Source organism: Heteronotia binoei, chromosome 6, assembly GCF_032191835.1.
Source record: "Heteronotia binoei isolate CCM8104 ecotype False Entrance Well chromosome 6, APGP_CSIRO_Hbin_v1, whole genome shotgun sequence".
In the NCBI taxonomy this organism is placed as follows: domain Eukaryota; kingdom Metazoa; phylum Chordata; class Lepidosauria; order Squamata; family Gekkonidae; genus Heteronotia; species Heteronotia binoei.
In genome coordinates, this window is record NC_083228.1 from 136,903,481 (window position 1) to 136,927,185 (window position 23,705).

The 23,705-nt window shown below is 46.4% G+C and overlaps 1 protein-coding gene across 2 annotated transcripts in view; it reads right to left on the bottom strand.

The window, feature by feature from the left end:
* The window catches only part of LOC132574446 (cytochrome P450 2J2-like), a 39,167-nt gene that overhangs the window by 10,761 nt on the left and 4,701 nt on the right, over positions 1–23,705 (bottom strand). For both annotated transcript variants that reach the window (XM_060242801.1, XM_060242800.1), the window contains exons 2-6: positions 16,851–17,013; positions 14,770–14,919; positions 11,516–11,676; positions 10,122–10,298; positions 8,622–8,763 (exon numbers count right to left, since the gene is read on the bottom strand). In XM_060242801.1, the coding sequence (XP_060098784.1) occupies positions 8,622–8,763; positions 10,122–10,298; positions 11,516–11,676; positions 14,770–14,919; positions 16,851–17,013 (793 nt within the window). The remainder of the gene's footprint in view (positions 1–8,621; positions 8,764–10,121; positions 10,299–11,515; positions 11,677–14,769; positions 14,920–16,850; positions 17,014–23,705) is intronic.

Genomic DNA, 23,705 nt, shown 5'->3' on the forward strand with positions numbered 1-23,705 from the left:
TGACCGCCTTCGTCAGGACCTCAGGGATCGGAGGAGGGCGGCAGGCTCACGAGCAAGACGCTCCCTGAGCCCTGAGTTTTGAAAGGATTCTGGCCCTTCTGGAGTGAGGATGCTTGAGTCTCAGCAGGATCCTGGCTGCATCTCTGAGCCAGCAATTAGCCCAAATGGGCAACAGCCAGCAGAGGGCTATATAGCTGTGGGCTTTGGGAGGAGGCTTTGTGGAAGCAACTAGTCACTTACCTGACGTTCTAGCATCCACTTTAGCTTTTGACTTTGGCTTCTGGACTCCCTGACTTTGGCTTTGACTTCTGGACCCCCTGACTTTGGCTTCTGAACCTCTGACCTGCGATACCTGGACTGCGAGTCGGTTTGGGGTGCCTTGGACCCTCTTTGCTCACCAGCTAAAGACCTTGGACTGCCCCTGGACTTTGCCTGACCCGGCCTCAGCCCGTGACAGATTGCTTCCACCCACACAAACACCCATTCCACAGGATGGATGCTGAAGCAAGTGGAACCGCAGGACTACTGGCTGCGCTCCAAGCCCAGGTATAACAGCTGACACAGGCAGTAGTGCACTTGCAGCAACAACCTGTGGCCAGTGCTCCAGCCAAGTGCCCAGTTCCCCCACCTGACAGATTTGGGGGTGCCGTGGAAGAATTTCCTGCTTTCCTAGCGCAGTGTCGGCTGTACTTTGAATTAAGAGCACGGGACTTCCCCAATGACAAAACAAAGGTGTGTTTCATCATCAGTCTGTTAAAGGGGCAGGCGGCCAAATGGGCCACACCCTTGCTGGTTGCATCCTCTCCCCTACTGACTGATTACCAGGGGTTTGAGGCCCACCTGTCTGCTGCCTCCACAAACCCAGTCCAAGCAGCCACAGCCAACCGGAAAATCAGGGCGCTGAAACAAGGCAAATCCTCGGTGGCTCAGTATGCCACCGAATTCAAGCTCCTGGCCCAAGACTTGGCGTAGAATGAGGCTGCCCAGATGGACCAGTTTACCGAGGGGTTGGCAGAAAAAGTCCTGGACGAACTGGCCAGGATGGAGCAGCCACCCACGCTCCAAGAACTTATCACCCTCTGCCTCCGCATCGATGGCCGCCTGGAAAGTTGCCGCCAAGCCAAGACCAGAGGGCGCCAGCTCCCTGCGCCGTGCCACTTGGCTTCTCTCCCAATCCCAGCTAGTACCAGAGACGAGGGTGAGCCTATGCAGCTTGCAGCTGCTCGACCCCGCCTGACTCCAGAAGGAAAGGCCAGACGCCGCACGCAGAATTTGTGCCTCTACTGCGGCATGGCAGGCCACTATGCCTCTGGCTGCCCTGCTAAGCGTCAGATACCCGGACCTTCATTGCCACCGCCGCCAAAAGGTCACCCCAGGCATAAGTGGACCCTCCAGCCTGGGACGACTAGCTGGGTCCTCCGAACAGCAGGCTGATACCCCGGGCCCGTTCCTGCTACCAGTCAAACTCCGTCTGCCCGATGGACGCTGGCTGTTCGTGTATGCAATGCTGGACTCGGGAGCGGCCCACTGTTTTGTAGATGCCACCTTTGTAAAGCAGCACCAGATCCCAGTGCAGACAAAAGAGATTCCGATGCTGGTGGAGGCTATTGACGGGCGCCTCCTCCGTTCTGGCCCCGTCACCCAGGAGACCTGTCCCATCACCTTCCACGTCCAGCAGCACCAAGAACAGCAGCAGTTTGATGTCGCCCGCATGCCTCGCTTCCCGCTGATTCTAGGACTTTCCTGGCTGAAGCTGCACAACCCCATCGTGGACTGGGCCCAGCAGGAACTACGCTTCCGAGACCCATGCCCCCATCTGACTCCTCCCACCACTCTAGCAGCCGGCATCCCGAGTGGTGGTCCTCAGCTCCCTCAGAAGTATGCAGATTTCGCCGATGGCTTTGAAGAGATAGGAGCTTATCAGCTTCCTCCTCACCAGCCCTATGACTGTGCCATTGATTTGGTACCTGGGGCACCACTCCCGGCGGGGCGTCTGTACCCGATGTCGGAGCCTGAGTTGGCAGCTCTGCAAGACTTTCTGGACAAGAACCTGAAACGTGGATTCATCCGACCCTCAACCTCTCCCCTGTCTGCTCCAGTCCTCTTCGTGAAGAAGAAAAATGGGGAGCTCCGGCTGTGCAATGACTACAGGGCCCTGAACAAGATCACCATCCGCGACTGGTACCCTCTACCACTGATCCCTGAACTCTTGGATCGCTTAAAGGGGGCCCAAATCTACACCAAGCTGGACCTCCGTGGAGCGTACAATTTGGTGCGCATACGGCCCGGAGACGAATGGAAGACCGCGTTTGGGACCCGATACGGGCAGTACGAACACCTGGTGATGCCCTTCGGATTGACCAATGCCCCCGCTGTCTTCCAGAGGTTCATGAATGACATATTCCGGGACCTGCTCGACCGCTTCGCGATCATATACCTGGATGACATCCTAATTAACTCCCGCAATCCTGCCCAGCACGCCGAGCACGTCCGCCAGGTCCTGCAGCTCCTACGAGCCCATGGCCTCTACGCCAAGCTGGAGAAGTGCGACTTTGACCTGTGCTCCGTCGAGTTCCTTGGTCACATTGTGTCACCGCAGGGAATCCTCATGGACCCGAGAAAAGTAGAAACGGTCCTGACCTGGCAGGCTCCTCATAATCGCAGAGACCTGCAGCGGTTCCTTGGTTTTGCCAACTACTATCGACAATTCATCCCGGCCTATGCATCCCTGACCACACCCCTGACTCAACTACTCCGCCCCAAAGAACCCTTCCGCTGGTCCCCAGAGGCTGATAACACCTTCTCCACCCTGAAGATCCGCTTTGCCACTGGGCCACTCCTGAGATACCCCGACCCCCAGCTTCCCTTTACGGTGGAAGCTGATGTCTCCAACGTGGCCCTGGGAGCAGTGCTGTCTCAGCACGAGGAGCCGTCCCAGCCACTCCAGCCCTGTGCCTATTACTCGCGCCAGCTCACTGCTGCAGAGAGGAACTATACCATCTGGGAGAGGGAGTTGCTCGCGATCAAGGCGGCTTTTGAGGTTTGGAGACATTACCTCGAAGGGGCTCGCCACCCTGTTCAAGTGATCACCGACCACCGGAACTTGGAGCACCTCCAGACCACCCACCGTCTCAACCAGCGCCAGATCCGGTGGTCCCTATTCTTATCCCGCTTCGACTTCCGGGTCTCCTACATCCCCCATACCCAGAACCAGAAAGCAGACGCGCTTTCCCAGAAACCGGAATACGCCCCTGCTTCAACTGAGACTGCGCCCGCTGCTCCCATCCTGCCGCCCTCAGAGTTTGCAGCCACCTCCACTTCACCAGCACTCGTGGAGGACATTCGGGCTAGCCAGGCCAATGATCCCTGGGTCCAGCAACACCTCCAGGCACTCCAAGATGACTCAACAGGCGAGTTCACGACTCGAGGCGGCCTCTTGCTACACCGCGAACGCCTCTATGTGCCGCCCGGGCCCTTGCGGGCAGAAGTGCTACGCCTGACCCACGACTAGTTACCCGCCAGGCACTTTGGACAGCATAAGACCACCCACTTGCTGACAAGGGAATTCTGGTGGCCACGAGTTCGCTCCGATGTTGCCCGTTATGTCAACTCCTGTGACGTCTGCCGACGGGCCAAAGACATCCCAGCCAAACCCTCAGGGTTGTTACAGCCCTTGCCCACATCCTCAGGACCCTGGGATACCATCTCGATGGACTTCATCACAGAACTTCCGTGATCTAAGGGTCAGACTTGTATCTTGGTGGTCGTCGACCTATTTACCAAGATGGCCCACTTCATTCCGTGCCCGAAACTTCCCACAGCTCAGGAGACGGCCCAGCTCTACCTGCAACACATCTTTCGTCTGCACGGACTCCCAGCCCACCTGATCTCAGATCGGGGCCCCCAGTTCTCCTCTCTGTTCTGGCAAGCCCTCCATTCCAGTCTGGGTACTCGAGTGCACCTGTCCTCAGCCTACCACCCACAGACAGATGGTCAGACAGAGCACACCAATGCCATGCTAGAGCAATATCTCCGCTGTTACACCTGTTACCAGCAGGATGACTGGACCACTCTGTTGCTTCTAGCAGAGTTTGCATACAACAACGCGGTCCATTCATCCACCCAAATGACCCCATTTGCTGCAACCTACGGGTACCACCCTCGGTTCTTCCCGGCAATCCTGCCACCCACGAATGTCCCCGCCGTCGATGCCTACCTGCAAGAACTCCGCGCCAGCCAAGACTTGCTCCGAGAGCAGCTACAGAGGGCCAAGGAGGCATATAAATGGGCTGCGGACCAGAAGAAGCAAAAAGGCCCTCCAGTGCAGCTGGGGGATCATGTGTGGCTCTCAACTTGCTACCTGCGCCGGCCTGGTCGGTCTCACAAGCTGGATGCACGGTTCAGTGGACCCTACCCCGTCATGGAACAAATAAACTCCGTCGCCTTCAGGCTCCAGTTGCCACCCCACCTCCGCATTCACCCTGTGTTTCATCGCTCCCTCGTTGTTCCGGCTGCACCCCCCGACCCAGCTCGGCCTCCTTCCCCACTGCCGCCACCACCAGAGCTGGTGGATGACGAAGAAGAATATGAGGTGTGCCAGATCCTGGACTCCCGGTACCATTGTGGAGGCCTCCAGTACCTTGTGGACTGGGAGGGATACGGCCCAGAAGACCGGTCTTGGGAGCCCATGGACAATCTTCATGCCCTGGACTTGGTGCAACGGTTCCACAACGACCATCCCGACCTCCCAGGCCCCTCGACGGAGGGGGGCCCTGGGGGGGGATAGTGTCATGGGTGCTGGGGACCCTGCAGAAGAAGCTGAGCCTGCAGAAGAAACTGTGCCCCTGCCACCTGCACCAGTGCCCCTGCCTCCTGCTGGAGAAGATCCAAGCCCCCCTGCCTCGCCCTCTCGGGTGGCTCGTGTGCGTAACCGCCTTCATCAGGACCTCAGGGATCGGAGAAGGGCGGCACGCTCACGAGCAAGACGCTCCCTGAGCCCTGAGTTTTGAAAGGATTCTGGCCCTTCTGGAGTGAGGATGCTTGAGTCTCAGCAGGATCCTGGCTGCCTCTCTGAGCCAGCAATTAGCCCAAATGGGCAACAGCCAGCAGAGGGCTATATAGCTGTGGGCTTTGGGAGGAGGCTTTGTGGAAGCAACTGGTCACTTACCTGATGTTCTAGCATCCATGTCAGCTTTTGACTTTGGCTTCTGGACTCCCTGACTTTGGCTTTGACTTCTGGACCCCCTGACTTTGGCTTCTGAACCTCTGACCTGCGATACCTGGACTGCGAGTCGGTTTGGGGTGCCTTGGACCCTCTTTGCTCACCAGCTACAGACCTTGGACTGCCCCTGGACTTTGCCTGACCTGGCCTAAGCCCGTGACAAAGACCATCAAAAGGTAGGTCTTCGATTTTTTGTTTAATATCAGGTTGCAGGTTGGTTGACTTCAGCCAGTCGTGTCAATGCAATGTCACCGATGAAGCGAACACTCTAGATGAGCAGGAAACGGCATGTCTGATGGTGTTAATCTGCTGTTTCAAAACTCGTGATAGCTCAGAGACTAAATTAGATGCAGCTCTCTGAGAAGTCTCAGGCAGAGAAGGAATGAGAGGAGTAAATTGGCTGGCGAGATTAAATGTGCGTGCCGCAAAATAAGCCAAGTAATTATTAAGCTTGGAATTAGTAGAGGCAAGGTTATAAATCTTGCGAGCCAAGGTGTCCAACTTCTGGCCCTCACGATTGGGAGGAGTAGGGTGTCTGGATGGTTTGGCTTTAGTTGCTGAGTGCCCGATTATGGAGTTTGGAGCAGGATGGGAGGCTAAAAATTTAGAATCAGGAGCATGTACTCTGTACAAGGAGTCAAAGCACTTTGAAGTAGGTGGAATCGAAGCAGGTTTGTCCCAGGCCTCATGCAGACCTTCCAAGTGCACTGGCAACATAGGTAGGAGAGACCCCACTGGGAAATCCACCTGAACCAGATCATGGACTATGTCAGAAACCTTGGGTGAGTCGGAAGGAAGAGTAACATTCAGGGCTTCAACCATGGTAGTAATCAGGTTAAGGTAGGCCTTTGAACCGTCCGATGGAGAAAGACGGGCTGGCTGTGTGGAATCCGAGGCAGGAGAGCCAGGAGGTTTTCGGAGTCAGAAGAGCCTGAGCTGTCCCCGTCGGATTGGGATTCCTCGGTTGCAGGAGAGAACAGAGGCTTGGTAGGTGCAGATGTGGATGCACGTTCCTCGGAAGGTTTAGACTTTTCTTGTAAGGCAGTCGAAGTCATGGCCGATGTAGAAGTCGTGGCCGGAGCAGCAGATATGGTGGCAGAAGCAGTGCGGGTTATAAATGTTCTCGGTACTGAGGAGGTTCAGGGACTCGAAGGGCTTCACGGTCTCGAGAAGAGAGATACTCCGGGTCTCGGGTTTGAGAAGGCTCATCGTACCAAGGAGATTCGAAGTCAAGGAATCGAGGTGTTGATACATCACGGCTGTGGAATGTGACCTCGAATTCACAGTACTGAGAGTGACGGAAACCTTCATCCGAGGGGGAACAGAAGTAGCGATGGTACACCCGGCAATGTCTGGGAGATGGTGATCTGGAGAGTGAGGAATATTCATATCGACCCCTCTGGTAATAGTCCTGATATTCACGGTAGACTGGAAAGCGTGAACGGATATCACAACGTCGAACTGGTGAGTGGGATTGGACATGCTGGCTGGAAACCTGTGTCGACGACTCTCTGTAGAGAGGAGAAACTCCGATGTCTCGAAAGGAACCAGGCTGTAGCAAAGACCGGGGATGCTCCTGAGAGAAAGTTGGATCCGAACAGGGGTCGGGTTCGAGGATGTTGAATGGCACCACGCTATGGACCGAGGGCGAGTGAGATCGAACCAGTATAACCTCGACTACAGCTGGGGAGTGAGGAGTGAGATGAGGCATATCGGAGATGACGTCGGAGGGCGCCGAAAGCTCTGGTGGAACAAGAGGTTGGATCGGAGCCGAGTGTGTGGAAACCGACGCCATTGATGTCACTATAGCGGTCGAAGTGATGGCACTCGGGGAAGTCATCAGAGCCGACCTTGTTGGATTGTGGGATTTCTTTGGGGCAGAGGCGGACGAATCGGTATGGCAAGACTTCTTCGAAGCCTGTGGCCGGTGTTGGAGTGCTTGGATGGTCTCTTGTCGGACTTATGCTTCTTGTGAAGTTGAGGAGCAGCCGACGCAGCCGAATCTCCTGCTCGGTGTGGGGGAGGCGGCGAATCAGAGCTGGGCATAGCCCAAAGAGATTTTTCAAGCAGGAAACTTTGAAGTCTGGCCGCTCGGTTTTTTCACGCCTGTTTACCGAAGCTGACGCAATGAGGGCAAGTATCTACCCGATGAGCTTCACCCAAGCAGAAAAGACAGTACGAATGTCCGTCTGAAGTTGGGATTTTAGATCCACACCTCCGACACTTTTTGAAAGTAATTTTCCCTTCCATATGCTCTGGACCGGGGAGGGAGGGGAGAAAAATAGGGAAAGGAAAGCGCAGAAACAAGAGGGGTTTTTTTTAATTTTTTTTATAAGGACGAAAAATGATAGATGAAAGGTAAGAGAAAAAGGAGAATACAATAGCAAACAGGAGAAGACGAGCTGAGGAGAGAGGAACACAGCAAGGCAGGTGTTGTCCGGGCAGTGGAAAGGAAGAAACTGAGTGGGAATGGCGCCTTCCGCTTGCTCCAGGCATGCGCAGTCGATGCCTGCTCCCCAGGGCGAGCGGAAAGCACGCCAAAAAACACTCTAGGTGAGCTATTGGAGACTCCGAGGTATGGTTCCTTTGCCTGCGGCAAGACCCATGTGTGGGACTGCACAGAGACCACAATGAAGATCCAGTAATAACTCTTATGGCATATTTTGTTTGTTTGTTCACTTAGTACAAGCTTATCTTGCCTTTCTTTCAGATAGCTCAGAGCAGCACATATTAGTAACCTTTCATCCATTGTATCTTTGGTGAGAGAGTGACTAGCCCAAGATCACTCAGTGATCTCACGACCTGAGTTCGATCCCTGGTGGAAGCTGGGTTTTCAGGTAGTCGGCTCAGAGTTGACTCAGCCTTCCATCCTTCCAAGGTCGGTCAAATGAGTGCCCAGCTTGCTGGGGGGAAAGCGTAGATGACTGGGGAAGGCAATGGCAAACCACCCCATAAAATGTCTGCCATGAAAACGTTGTGAAAGCAACATCACCCCAGAGTCAGAAACGATTGGTGCTTGCACAGGGGACCTTTCCTTTTCATTTCCTAATTCCAGAGCCTAGTTCAGCAGTCTATTATGTCAGAGCAGCTTTCTCAGATGTCTTTATTGTGGTTCTGATTTGTTTGTCTTTCTAAATGGCAATAATAATTCATTTTACACATTTTACACGGTTTCCCATGAAATCTTAGAATTCTTGGGATTTTTTTCCTAGTGTCATCTATTTCTCTTACCACTTCCCTTTGCAGCTCAGTGCTGCTGTATTCATTGGAACTTATTCCCAGTTTAGGAGGAATAGGACTGTGCTGTTAATTAGCTACTCAGTATGTAACTCTACAAGAATTACAACCTTGTGGATATAAGGAAGGCCTTTCTTTAAGTCAATATAGAAGTCCTTCTTACCTTGGATGTCTGGGTGATTTGCCATGAAGAGCAATGCCCAACGCAATGTCAAGGATGTTGTTTCTGTTCCTGCGATGAAGAGGTCAAGAATACATGCTGCCAGATTGTCTTCATTGTAGGTAGACTTGGGGTCATTCTTGCTCTGTTGTTGGAGGTAAAGAAAATGAGATAGCATTTTCAACAAATTATGAGCATTTTGACTTTGAAGTCATGGCTCTGGGACTCTACAAAATGTACTGAGGAAGCATCAGATCAGTTGAAACCCTACCCAAAGCCACATTGCCCCCCCCCCCAGTCGGAATGAAGAGGCTGACACAGTGTTGGATGAAAACCAGGCCACTTTTTTAAACATAACTTGAACGAGCTGGAATAGCAAGAGGTCTAGGCCTAACAGGACAAGCCCTGGGGTCAAACCCAGGACCCCGCCTTGTCCTGGGAGGGCGAGCCACCCTGCCCTCAGCACAAGCCCAATATCATCTGGCTGGTGCTGAGCAGTCAGGCCCAAACTCCACCTCCACTTAGGCCAGCATCGAACCCACTGGAAGGATCCGCCCCAGTGAGGCTTTGTCGTGATTTGCACTCCCCGCGTTGAGCCGTAAAGTCCATCTGCAGTTCGTACAGACCACCAGCACCAACTGGTGCAGAGCCATAGGTGCTCCCCTAAAATACTGTAGCCAATACCTCATCCTGCCAAGTGACCAAACTAACAACTCCTCCCCCAAAATTCTACACTAACCAGCAGTACAAGGTAGGCAAAAAACAAAATCACTTGTGCCAATCCAGTGAAAATGAAAAAATTCCTACCTGGCCCCTAATAAGGCAACCGGTAAAACCTGTACTGCATAGGGCGGGCAGGCGGGCCGAAAGCCAGAAAGAACTGCGTTGTTCGGGGCGGGTCCGGGGCTTTTTAGCCCCGACGCCACGTCCCGTCAGCTTCCCGTATGTCGGGGAACCGACGTCAGCCTTCCCTCCTTCCGGGAGGGCAAACCCGGCCCCCAGCCTGAAAGCGGCGCTGCCGTTCGGCTGGGAGGGGGCCGACTTCTACTAAAAACCTACAAATGCCATGAGTTTGGTTCGTGGCAAATGTTGTCATTCAAGGTAAACCACCGCTACCACAAGCAAATATATTAATAAAAATCGGTTACCAATAACTGCTGTAACCAAAATGTGTGTGTGTATTTGTGTGTATACACATCTATTCCTTGGTCTGAAGGGTTTCCACCCTTTTCTTTTGAGTTGCTTAGAAATCTGAAGGCAATACTTGGAAAATGCTGCCTTTCAGATGGATCAGTTCCCATTCCACCAACTTACGCAACACTTGTGTGATACAAACAGGTTACAATTTCTGAGCTGGAGAGGAGATCTCCATTCGGTTTTCTGAACCTGAAACTCATGCAGTGAAAGAGGTATATGGGTTTCAAATAATGCAGTTTGCATTTGCTGTCGTTGTTTCCCTTTTTATTGAGCGCATCTGCTTTCATGTAGAAGGTGCATACTTACTTTCTCAATCTGAAACAGATAGAAATCAATGAAATCCTGCGGCTCATGGACAGCGTGATGCTCCTTATGCCTTTCTATCTCCTTCCTTGCAAACGAAAGCACAGTCTCTGTGCTTGAAAGGGCCTTCTTGTGAGGCCCCGGGAGGCATTCCATGATCCGTGGGAAAAGTTCATAGAGCTGCAAGGAAGATGAAAGCAAAATCCTATCAGTACAAGAAGATGGCTCAGTTTGCAAAATCACTGCTGGGGTTCCTTTCCTGCCTGCAGACTCTCTGTAATGAAACAAATTACCAGAAGTTGGTCACATGTTTTGTGTGAACTGCCTTCCATAGCCATCACCAGGTTCCTCTGACTGCTTGGGGTTGCTAAACCTGAACGTATAGTATCAGTATGGTGGTACTGATTCCAGAGGGCAAGCCATGGTAGTCTGCTGCATTGAAATTGTATAGATGTTTACTGGCACCTTACAGGCCCACCTGAATTTATCGGCTATGGGAGGAGAAAAGGGGAAAGGGTCCATCTATGTCCTTGTGTGATCTTTTTGTGATTCTTGTGCTAGATCCAACCCAGTGTTTCTTCATTATTGTAAGTATCTCTGTGTTAGAAAACTGGACTGTGTTAGAAAATTGATTGCCAAAGCACCCATCAGCTGTTAGAAAATGTCACACTTTGCAGCAGTGGGTACATGTATGCATGTATGTGAATAGTTTTAGATTCATATGCAAATGAGTTCCTGATGGGCTTTTTTTTTTACAAAAAATAAATTACCCTGGGGTAGGGTTGGTGGGATGGGTTGTTTGCTCCTTCATTCCCTTCCTTCCTCTTCATTCTTTATTGGGGCGTATCTTACCAGACTCCAGGAAGCGAACAATGAAATTACTTTGGAATCTAGAAAATATTCATTTGGTTGGCTAGAAGTGATAACAAGGCTGAATATTGCAGGGATAGAGGTACATTTGATCATCCCTTGTTTGTCTTTATGATCTTTCTGCTGTTCATGAATTCATTTCTGATAGACTACGGAGTCTTATGTTTCTTATTGGGTCAGCATGGCCCATCTGGGTAAAATAAGATGTAGATTTATACAAGATACATCACCTAGTCAAACTACGGAATCAATATAACAAAGGATTGATCAGTCAGAAGAGGTACAGTGTAAAAAATTTGCTTAAATCCAACCCCATGAACAAAAGGCATCCTTACTGATGTCTATTTTTCCATTGTTCATTATCAAATCAAAAATCTTCTCATTCTGACGGAACCCATTCAAACCATACAGTCAACTAATAAATATTTGAAATTCTTCTGTGACCCTAGTCATCTTTAATGGTTCATCTTAAGGAAAGGAAATCTAGAAAATGCCTATCTGACATAATAGGAAAGTAAAAGACTTACACCATGAAAGATGCTACTTAAAAATGTAAACATATCGCTAATGGCATCCATCAACTTGATGAATTCTTCTTCTTCAACAGAAAACCGGTGTCCAAAAGCCACAGCACAGATCACATTGGAGACGGAATTAGTGATGGGCATTCTAGGGTCAAATGGCTGCCCTGCAAATAAAGTGTGTTGCAGCTTCTATAAACACTATCAAGGTATTTCCTAAAACATACAGCCTAGAAAAATATCCCCTCACACCCAACCGAAGAGGTCTTAGCCCCCGCCCCCACACCATTGTTGACGTTTTATCGATATCTTATATAGCCCAGTTTATGAAGTTGGAGACCAAGGATTCCAGCTAGAAACCGTGTGTTTTATACATTTATACTGTTTTACTGATTTTAATTTGCTGTTTGTACTGATTTTTATATGTTTTTATTTTTGTGTTGTAATCTGCTCTGAGCTCACTTCTGGGGAGGGCAGAATATAAATTTGAATGATAAATAAATAATAAATAAAATAAACCACAGCAAGTTTCACATTTCAGTTCGTTCTGAACTGTTATCTAGGATTGCACTACTTCCTTAAGACCTAGGGTTGCCAGGTCCCTTGTTGATCTGGTGTTAGGATTTGGGGGCGTTCTGGGGGTGGGCATCCCCGATGAGATGACTTCACCCAGAAGTGACATAATTGCATCACCTGGAAGTGACATCAACTCTATGGAGCTTAAAGCATAGTTTCCCCCCAAAACCAGAGTGTCCCCATGAAATGTCCCTGACACGATGATGTCACTTGATTTCATCACATTGAAGACATCATGTAGTAATATTCCTGTTTAGGGATTGGGTTTCCACTGCTGGCCAGCTGGTCTGCTGTGGGGAGAATCCCCCCAAACCAGGGATCCCCTGCCAGGACCTGGGGGCTACAACCAATAGAAGGAGAGAGGTCACCCAAAGATGAGACAAACCCTGACCTAAAAAGAGGCTACTGTGACCCAAAATTAATATGAATCAAAATTTACCAAATTATTCTCTTATGATATGTTATGCCCATTCATATGTAAGCCGCCCTGAGCCCGCTTTGGAATGGAATTGAATAAATACATAAATAATACCAATGATTCAAATTAAAATAGGCATACAATTGAAAATACACATCAATTCACTCCAAATACACTCAGTCGTTCCAATTGATGCTGAATAATTCCAGTCGATGTTCATACAAATAGTGTAGATAGTCCATTCTCCTTAATCCCAAGAAGCGACAGGACCATTAAGTGTCACTTCCTGTTTCAGTAATTTCCTCAGGCATGGGATTAACAAAAATTTCAAAAGTCAATGAAGACATAAATTTACAACATTCCCCTGGGATAAAGATGTATCCATGTTATTTTCTAACAGGCATCTGCTCAGAAGGCTCTAGGCAATTCCCCATATTGGGTACTCAGGGTTTCTGTCCCAAATGTAAAAATATACTCAGTTCTTCAGAAGTTCAGTAGCTGTAGCCAACCCTCATTTGTATTACTGAGTATAGGTCTGATCACTGTATCCCAAACTATATTGAGGAGCGGAGAAAAGGACAGAAGAGGCTATCAGCCATGACTAAGAGATTGGAACCTACCATTCTTAAAACTAGGGTTGCCAAATCCCCTCTGCTTCCCAGGGGGGGACTTTCATGTGCATGAAAGCGCGCACGCGATGCAATGATGTCACCCAGAAGTGACGTCATCATGCCACACCGCCACTCGCAGCCTCTCTAGGCATTTCTGGGGAAACGCTATGCTTTTCCCGGATGCTGTAGACATTTGGGAGGGAAAAACTCTATGGTACCTACTGTACCATAGAGTTTTCCCCTCCCAAATGGCTAGAGAGTCCGGGAAAACCATAGAGTTTCCCGGAAATGCCTAGAGTGGTTGCTGCTCAATGTCGCCGCCTCGATGATGTCACTTCCAGGTGACGTCATCATGCCAATAACATCGGGGGCGGGTTGGGAACCTCCCGGGCGGGGGAACCCTTGCCCAGACTGGGGACTTGGCCGCCCTATTTAAAACAAAAAGTCTAAAGAGTCTATGAAGGAAAAGATTGGACTAAATCATAGAGGGCTCTGGCTATGAGGTTTCAGTGTTTGCTGTGCTATCATTCCCATTGACAGAGTTATATAGTGGTTAGAGTGTCTGATGGAGATGTAGGCTCCAGTTCAAATTAATGAGTGCATTTGAACCAGTCACAGTCTCCCAAACTTAATGAATTCTCAAGGCTGTTGTTGGGGTTAAAAGGGAAAGGAGAGGTGCATATATACCAGTTCCTTGCAGAAACAGACAAGACACTTTCACTCACACACACTGGAAGCTAAGGAAACAAAAACACAGTGCCTTCCTTTGAAATCAAGTTTTGCAAGAAATCTGTCTCTTCAACGGAGAGAGCGGAGGGGGAGGAGCACCATGAAAATTCAGAAAGCTATCCTGCTACTCTCTCTGTGCCTATTTTATGATTGAATATAAATGAAAGGAGAAAGAGTTGTTTGGAAGCTATGTAAGCATAGTTGATGGTGTGTCTAACTCCCAATGTGGGAAAATTTCTCTGGGGTTATTATTACTGTTATTGAATGGCTAGCTGATGTGCGAGTAGAGATGCCAGGCAATCACATTTGTTGCTTGCTGGCCCCTCAAACGCCAGTGGGGGAACATTGCAGAAAAGGGGGCTGGTGTGCCAGAGTTGGTAGACTACAGCAGGGGTCCCCAACCCCCAGGCCGTGGACCAGTACCGGTCCATGGCCTGTTAGCAACCGGGCCGTAAATTGTATAATTATTTCTTTATATATTGCAATGTAATAATGAAGAAGAAGAAGAAAACATTGGTTTTATATCCTGTCCTCCACTACGAATCTCATAGTGGCTTACAATCTCCTTTATCTTCCTCCCCCACAACAGACACCCTGTGAGGTGGGTGGGATTGAAAGAGCTTTCCCAGAAGCTGCCCTTTCAAGAACAGCTCTGCAAGAGCTATGACTGACCCAAGACCATTCCAGCAGCTGCAAGTGGAGGAGTGGGGAATCAAACCCAATTCTCCCAGATAAAAGCCTGCACACTTAACCACCACACCAAAATAAAATGCACAATTGTATCATCCCAAAACCATTGCCCCTCCCCCTGTCGGTCCGTGGAATAATTGCCTTCTACAAAACTGGTCCCTGGTGCCCTAAAAGGTTGGGGACTACTGGACTAGAGCAGCCATTGACCAGCCCACCAGTTTCCTGTCAACACATACCTTTTGCACATGCAAAAGTCTCAACAAGCTGATGGGCCTCCTCTTGTATTTGGTGCTCCATGCCTTTCTTCCCCAGTCCCAGTTTCCGCATGGTGACCAGCCCGAACTTTCTCTGTTGCTTCCAGGTGTGGCCATTTGACAAGACAATACCTAAAGCCATGAAGAAATTAGTACCCAAAGCGGTATAAAGTGGTATAAAGTCATACTCAAAGTGGTATAAAGTCAGCCTGGGAAACAATATGATGACTGCTTCTATATGACTGTGTGCTCAAAAGCTACCCCTTCATAAATCATACAAATGCAATGCAGATTGTAATGTACTGAGTTCAGAGATGTTCAACAGACAACATACTTAATATTATAGTACATCACAAAGACAACATGGAAGGGCCGGGGCCCGATTATATACATTTACCTGGAACAACCCACTTTGCTGTCAGGTCCAATCCTGACCAGTTAAACTTCGCACCACAGATCTTCATAGGCGGTTAGCCTCTGTCCCTTACAGTCAGGTGACCCACAGTTTCCTGCTGGTCACCTCAGCGCGCTTAGGTAAGAACTAAGTAGGTGGTAAGAACTAGCAGGTGGTGGCAACCAGAGGACTCCACTTTACACATGGGTAAGTAGTAAGAAGTGGTGTTTTTAGTAAGAACGTAAGAGAAGCCATGTTAGATCAGGCCAATGGCCCATCCAGTCCAACACTCTGTGTCACACAGTGGCCAAAAAAAATTATATATGTATATATATATATACACACACTGTGGCTAATAGCCACTGATGGACCTCTGCTCCATATTTTTATCTAACCCCCTCTTGAAGGTGGCTATGCTTGTGGCCGCCACCACCTCTTGTGGCAGTGAATTCCACATGTTAATCACCCTTTGGGTGAAGAAGTACTTCCTTTTATCCATTTTAACCCATCTGCTCAGCAATTTCATCAAATGCCCACGAGTTCTTGTATTGTGAGAAAGGGAGAAAAGTACTCCTTTCTCTACTTTCTCCATCCCATGCATTATCTTGTAAAGTATGTCGGTTATAAGCCTTGAATGGCTTTAAAGGTCACAAATGAAACCTCTATTTCAGCTCAGAAACTAACAGCCAAGGTGGATCAAGGTGGGTAGCCATGCTCGTCTGTCTGTAGCAGAAGAAAAGAGTAAGAGTCCAGAAGCACCTTGAAGACTAACATCATTATTGGCAGGGTGTGAGGTTTCGTGAGTCACTGCTCAGTTCTTCAGATAAAGCTAGAATGTGAGTCCATCTGTCCTATATATATATATATATATATATATTTATTATTTGTTTGTTACATTAGATTTATATCCCGCCCATTCTACAAAAGACTCAGGGCGGCTAACAACATAAAAATAAACAGAGGCAACGTTAGTAAACCGTATTAAAATGTTCAAATGTTAAAAAAAAAAAAATAGTGAGTTGGAAAGCGCAGTGATTTAAGATTCCAAATGACATTGGCAGGCAGATGACTATAGCAGGTGTGATTGGATTAGATGTGATCTGTGGAGAGGTAGTAAGCATGGGAAAATCAGCATTGGTAGTGAGACAGGCAACCTAGGTCTTGATTCATGCACCTGAAAGGTGGGAGTGGCTGAAGGTCTGGTGAAATTCCTCCAGTGCTTCTTTTCTCATGTGTCCAAATGGCTGGGATGTTAATGGATGGGAGGTGAGGAACTACTGTAGAAAAAGAGGTGGCAGAGCTCATTTGCATATGCCACACATATGGTCCCCCCCCCCAAAAAAAAGGGGGGGAAGCTGGAGGGTGAAATTGGACAGCTTTCTCTCAAGTTCCTCCAGGATCCCCTTCAGATTTCAGCAACCTGAGGTTTCCTTTGTGGACTGTCGCGTTTATGTAGAAAGCAGTAACAGCAGTCACTTATGTGGCAGTGCCCAATGACTAAGCTAGTAAGTGCAAAGCAATTTCAGTTTCCAGTTTTCACCGGGCGGAAAAATCTAGAAGTGACTGCAACGTTCAGATGTTTTCTTTGCTTCCTCTTGCTCCTTGTACTTGCAGGGAGGACAAGGATCATCGTTCACTACACCCATTTTTACTTCCCCCAACATCTTACCCTGTTCTTTTCCCATAGCCTTCAAGAATGGGGTCACAGGCCGATCAGCAAAACCTTCATCATGGTTTATCAGCCCTTCTTTCACTGCTTCATATCCAGACAGCACAACCACAGGTATAGATCCCAGCCACAGCATGTAAATGTTTCCGTATTGTTTGGCCAGCTGTCATTTGCATCAAAAGAGACAAGAGAAAAATTAAATCAATTCAGCTGATTTGTTTGACTGTAACATGCGCAGTTCACTCTTCTTTACCTAGAGTTGACAGCCTGCAGGTGGGGCCTGGAGATCTCCTGCTTTTACAGCTGATCTCCAGCTGGCAGAGATCAGCTCCCCAGGAGAAAATGGATGCTTGGAAGGGCATTGTACCATGCAGAGGGTCCTTCCCTCCCCAAACCCCAATGTCTCCCAGATCCGCCTCCAAAGTTATTGTGGGCAATGCTGGAATATTCCTGCAACCCTCAGCAACCTCCCTAAGCCCTGTTCTCAATTTATAAATAACAAAAGTGACACAAACACTCCTGCCTCTCAGCATTTCCTAAACAAATGGCCTGGATAACAGAATATAAGAGAAGCCATGTTGGATCAGGCCAGTGGCCCCTCCAGTCCAACATTCTGTGTCACATAAGAACATAAGAGAAGCCATGTTAGATCAGGCCAGTAGCCCCTCCAGTCCAACACTCTGTGTCACATAAGAACATAAGAGGAGCCATGTTGGATCAAGCCAATGGCCCATCCAGTCCAACACTCTGTGTCACATAAGAACGTAAGAGAAGCCATGTTAGATCAGGCCAATGGCCCCTCCAGTCCAACATTCTGTGTCACATAAGAACGTAAGAGAAGCCATGTTAGATCAGGCCAGTGGCCCATCCAGTCCAACACTCTGTGTCACATAAGAACATAAGAGAAGCCATGTTGGATCAAGCCAGTGGTCCATCCAGTCCAACACTCTGTGTCACATAAGAACATAAGAGAAGCCATGTTGGATCAGGCCAGTGGCCCATCCAGTCCAACACTCTGTGTCACATAAGAACATAAGAGAAGCCATGTTGGATCAGGCGAGTGGCCCATCCAGTCCAACACTCTGTCGCATAGTGGCAAAACAAACAACACGGCAGAGTGCAGTTGGCTACAGCGTTGGCTCTGACAAATTTGGCTTTTTTTTTTTTTTGAGTTTTAATTGTTTATTTAATCCAGAAATAAGATACAATTATCACAGAGCTTATCCAAGCGTAAGTAGAAAACAAAGAAAAGAAAAGAAAAAACATAGATATAGCTCTTAAGTTATTATTATCCTTAAGGAGGATCATCTGTGGTTTTATATCAGCTGCTGGCGTTATTCCACAAACCGCGAAAAAGAAAAAATCATAGGAAAAACATAAAAAATTCACAAGTTATCGCTATGAATTCTGATATGTACAACGGTATTACAGATATTACGAGAATTATCATCTATCATTTTTCTTATACAGATTTATGCCTTTTTCCCTCATACCATCTATAAAATTTCTCCCATTTCATACTAGCCTCAGGTTTGGGATCCCCTTTTAACATATTCGAAAGTATGTCCATTTCTGCTGCATTAAAAATCTTATCAACCACCTCCTCAATTTTAGGGCAATTCCCTTGTCGCCAATATCTGGCAAAAACTATCCTTGCAGAGGTAAGAATATACAACGTCATGTGTATATCTTCCTTGGGGACTACTTTCCTGACAAATGACAACAACATCAGTTCTGGTTTAAATTGTATATCTATTTGCAATATTGCCTTTAACAGCTCGTAGACCTTTATCCAAAAATTTTTTGTGACCTTGCAATTCCACCAAATATGGAAAAAAGAGCCTATTGCCGAACCGCATTTCCAACATTTGGGTGAAATGGATTTATCTATTTTTGATAATTGTAGGGGAGTAATATACCATCTATGAAAGATTTTAAAAAAGTTTTCTCTAAGGTTGATTGGTTTAATATGTTTGTAATTCAATCTCCAGTAAAGGGCCCATTGTTCTAGATCTACAGTCTTCTGCAGGTTTTGAGACCACTTTATCATTGATTCCTTTACCAACTCATCCTCCAACTTAATTTGCATCAGATAGTTATATACTTTCTTAATTACTTTATCATCCTGTTTAAATAAAATCTTGTCAAAATCAAAATTGTCTTTAGTGAAACCCTTGGGCTTATCCATATTGTATTTCGCTATTACTTGATTCCTCGTCCACCAATCAAGCTTTATCCCTCTGGATTCGAGATCCTCGTTCGTTCTGAGATTATCTTTCTCATCTAATAGATCTAAATATCTAGCCTTCCTGTTGGGGTTCCATAATTGAGGTAGAATTGAGGCTTCTTCCGGGGATAACCATCTCGGGGTTTTGACATAAATCGTTCTTCTTACCTTTAACCAAATCTCATAGATAGTTTTGCGTATTAGATGATTCTTAAAGTAACTCTGACCCTTGTTGACATACCACAGATTCGCATGCCACCCTGCGTGGAGATTAAAGCCTTCAAGAGCTAGAATTCGGTTATTCTCTAGTAAAATCCACTCCTTAAGCCAAAGTATAACACAGGCAGAGTGATATGTTTCCCAATCTGGAAATCCTACCCCGCCATTCTCCTTTCTATCTTTTAATATTTTCCATTTCACTCTAGGTTTTTTTCCTTGCCAAATGAATGCTTTAGTTAGTTGATCCAATTTAACAAAGAAGTGTTTCTTTATCACAAAATTGATTGTTTGGAACAGAAACATAACTTTGGGAAGAATGGTCATCTTAACAAGTGCCACTCTACCCATAAAAGAAAGTTTCAAATTTGCCCATTTCTTTAATAAGGACTCAATCTCTTTTAATAGTGGTACACAGTTGTTGTCGTATAAATTACTACATCTACTTGTAATTTCTATCCCCAAGTACCTGACCTTCGATTGATTACTAAAACCCGTTTTTATCTCCAATTCTTTAATCCTCTGTGGAGGGATATTTTTAGTGAGCATTTTAGATTTCTGTTTGTTTATTCTTAATCCAGCTACAGACCCATAATCAGCCAATTCTTTTAAAATCTCATCTACGGAGTCTTTATTATTTTGTGAAATCAAGGCCATATCATCTGCATAAGATAATACTTTATAGGACTCACCTTTAATATTTAATCCTAATATTTTAGCATTGCCTCTTATGGAGGAATTTAAGACCTCTAGTGACAAAATAAAAAGTAACGGTGAGAGAGGACATCCCTGTCTCATACCCTTACATATTTTTACCTCCTCTGTCAAACCACCGTTAATAATTATCTTTGCCGTTTGATTATTATAAATAGCCTGTATATTCCTAATAAACCGGTCTTCAAAATCCATAACTTTTAGTAGACGAAACATAAACTCCCAATTAAGATTATCGAATGCTTTTTCAGCATCAATAAAAAATAAAATCAATTCTTTTTCCCTATGGACCTCATAATATTCTATGATGTTAGATACAAGTCTTATATTAGTCCTCAAATGTCTCTTTGGGAGAAAAGCTGCCTGATCTTCATGTATTAACGTCTTTAGAATCTTCTTTACTCTGTTGGCCAGAATTGACGCATAGATCTTATAGTCTACATTTAAAAGCGAAATCGGCCGATAATTCCTAATCTCGTCTAAATCAGTTGTGGTTTTTGGGATGAGTGCTACATTAGCGCCTTTCCAAGAGTCTGGGATCTTACATGCTCTCCAAACCTCATCTATTAGATGTTTAAATTGTTTAAATTGTGTTATAAGAGTTTCTTTCAACGCAATGTAATACTCCGCGGGGAGGCCATCCGGTCCTGCTGCTTTGTGTTTCTTAAGCTTGGCCCATACTTCTTCTAATTCCAATATCGTAAAAGGACTACCTAGAGAGTCCTTCTGATCTTCGGTTAATCTTTGTATAACCTTCTCTTTAAGATACGTATCTTGTTTATCACCATCCATTTCACTCCCTCTATATAACTGAGTGTAGAAATCCCAGACTATCTGTTTCAAATCCCCTAGGCACGTTCTTTGGTTACCATTTTTGTCCTTTAAAGTATTTATTATTTTCCTCTCTCGTTCTTTCCTAACTTTGTAGGCCAACCATCTGCCTGGTTTATTTGCATTTTCGAAAAACTGTTGTTTAGCGTATCGGACCTTTTTCTCCATCTCTTCCAAAAATATTAAATGTACCTTGTGTTGTAGCATCTTTATTTCTAATTTAATTTCTTGTAGGGTAGGCTTCTCTTTTAACTGTTTCTCTTTTATCTTTATTGTATCTGTTAACTCTATTATCATTCTATTTTCCTCCCGTCTCTTAAACGCATTGAAACTGATAGCTAGACCTCTCATGTATGCTTTACTCGTTTCCCATAAAGTTGTGTAGGATGTGTCCTTCTGCATATTTAATTGGAAGAAATCCTTCATCTCTTTTCTGGCATAATTAATAAATTCTTTATCTTCCAAAAGTTCAGGATTCATTCTCCACCCTGAGCTCCTCTTGACATCTTTCATTGCCATTGTAATAGGATTATGGTCTGCTACTGTATTAGGGAGGATTTCTATTTCTTCGATTAATTTCATTAAACTTACTGACATCCACATCATGTCAATACGAGACCATGAGTTATGTCTACCCGAAAAAAAGGTAAAATCTCTCCTATTGGGATTTAAAGATCGCCATTTCAAGATATTCTTAGCAGACGTCGTGGCTTTTATCTGTAAGTTATAAAACCTTAGTTGTCTGCTATTTGTTTTATTTATATATTTTTTTATCAGAACAGTGTCAATTGCCATCCAACAGAACCCTCCTAATGGCCTCGGGCAGGCGGCCGAGAGAAGTGGAGGAGGATTCTGCTTCTTTGCCAGTTTGCAAACAGTTTAGGATAGAGGACTTTTTTACCTTAAACAAGAAGTCCAAATCTGCTCTGCCGCCATTTGCTATTAAAACATCAAATCGCTTCTCCCCTCTAAAAGACGAGTTAGAGCCAGCAGAAAAGGTGGAACTGACTAATGAGTCTGACCACAAAGTTGTCGTAGTCTCTCAGCTCCAGTTTGGGGTGAGGGCTTTAAAGGTGCAGCAGAGACAGCATGAGTTACAAATATGCTGTGATAATGAAGAAAGATCCATGTCTTCTGACGAGCTTGCCCCAATTACCCTGATTGCAAGCACAGTGGAATGTATCTTTAAAAAGTTAAAGGGATTAGAAGATCAAATTCTTGACCTTTCTTTGGAAATAAAGAGACTATCAGTGTCAATGGGTAAAGTTCACTTAGCCCATCTGGATGATACCTCTATTGGAGCTTTAGCCCCTTTAAAGCGGTGTCCGTCTGCAACACAGGATGTGGATCCCCGGAGCTCCTTTACGGAGTCTGTCAGTGTGGACCATGGAAGGAACATGCAACAATTGGTTCTACAGCCCAATAAGGTATGCATCAAAGTTTGTCCTTATGGCGGGAAGACCCTATGCTGGAGAAGTAAACTTTTAAGTTAAATCTCATCTCTGTGAACTTCTTCATCTGAACTATCACAAAATTGACTTTATTACCATCAAATCTCTTAATGATCGGTCTCAAATGCAGAGGATTCTGCTTACCTTTCAATCCCCCAACATTCCTTCACTAATTTTGAGGCGAAAGAATTACTTGTGGCCGAAGGGGGTTTTCCCTGTGCGGTCCTTTATTAACTCTCAAACTAATGCTCTGCTGCCTAACCTGTCCTCAAGGGACAGTACGCAAAGTAATCCTTAACTTTTGAAGAAGGCATCAACTTCAGTGGCAAATCATCAGGCTTCGATGTGTTTTAAGGTATCCAGAGCATGCTCTAGTCAGTCCCAATCAAACCCCGAGTTGGATAATGAGTCATCAGTGCACCCCTCTATGAATGTGATGCATAGTCCTCTTAATGTTTCAATAGAAGATGACCTTCTGCAGTCATTTGGGAGCCTTCCAGCAAAAGAACAGCAGGCGATCCTCGTAAGACTTGAATGTACTAAGCGGCAGCTGCAAAGGTCTTTAGAGCCAGGGAAATCAGTTCCTTCAATCAATCTGGATCCTGCAGGCAACCCCCTGTCCCCTTGTCCCCCATCGGCTGACTTAATTGCTCTGACTACGGAAGTCTCTCTAACTGGCTCAAGGACGCCCCAACATAACGGCTGTATTTTCACTGATGATGCCAGGGTGCTAGAAAGGATATCCATTATCCATTGACTACCAGCTAGGGAAGCCACAAGGAATATCCAGATTGTCTCCTGGAACATAGCTGAGTGGAAGAGTAAAGTGAACGACTCAGATTTTTTGGACTTTTTGAAATCCTTTGACTTGTCTTCCTTCAGGAAACATGAGCAGAAGACAGTTTTAGACTGACGGATTTTAAAGTTTTTAATCTCCCTGCTTTAGAACTCATTCTAAAGGTCGCAGAAAAGCAGGCTTGGCTGCTTTGGTGAAATCCAACTTACCATTTAAGATGGTCCTCTTGGATCCTTGCCAGCCATTTGCCCAGGCTTTATTGCTGTCCTCCCCAGCACTGACTCTAATCATGATTAATCATGATTTTATTTAGCCCCTTCTAATGGAGAGCTGGAGTATGATGCTGTCTGGGAGAAATGTTCTGATTATGTGATGTCTTTGTCTAGGAAATTCCATACTGCTCAGTTCATAATATTTGGTGGTTTTAATGCTCGGTTAGGCAGTAATAATCAGAAATGGATCTCTCATTTTGGCTTTGAAGCGGCTGAATCCCTTCCACTACAATTATGTTTGCCCCATTGTTCTAAAGATACTTTAACCATTAAGGCAGGTCTTAGATTAATTGAATTCTGCATAGCACACAATGCTATAATGTTTGATGGTATCTCCAAATTTCCGGC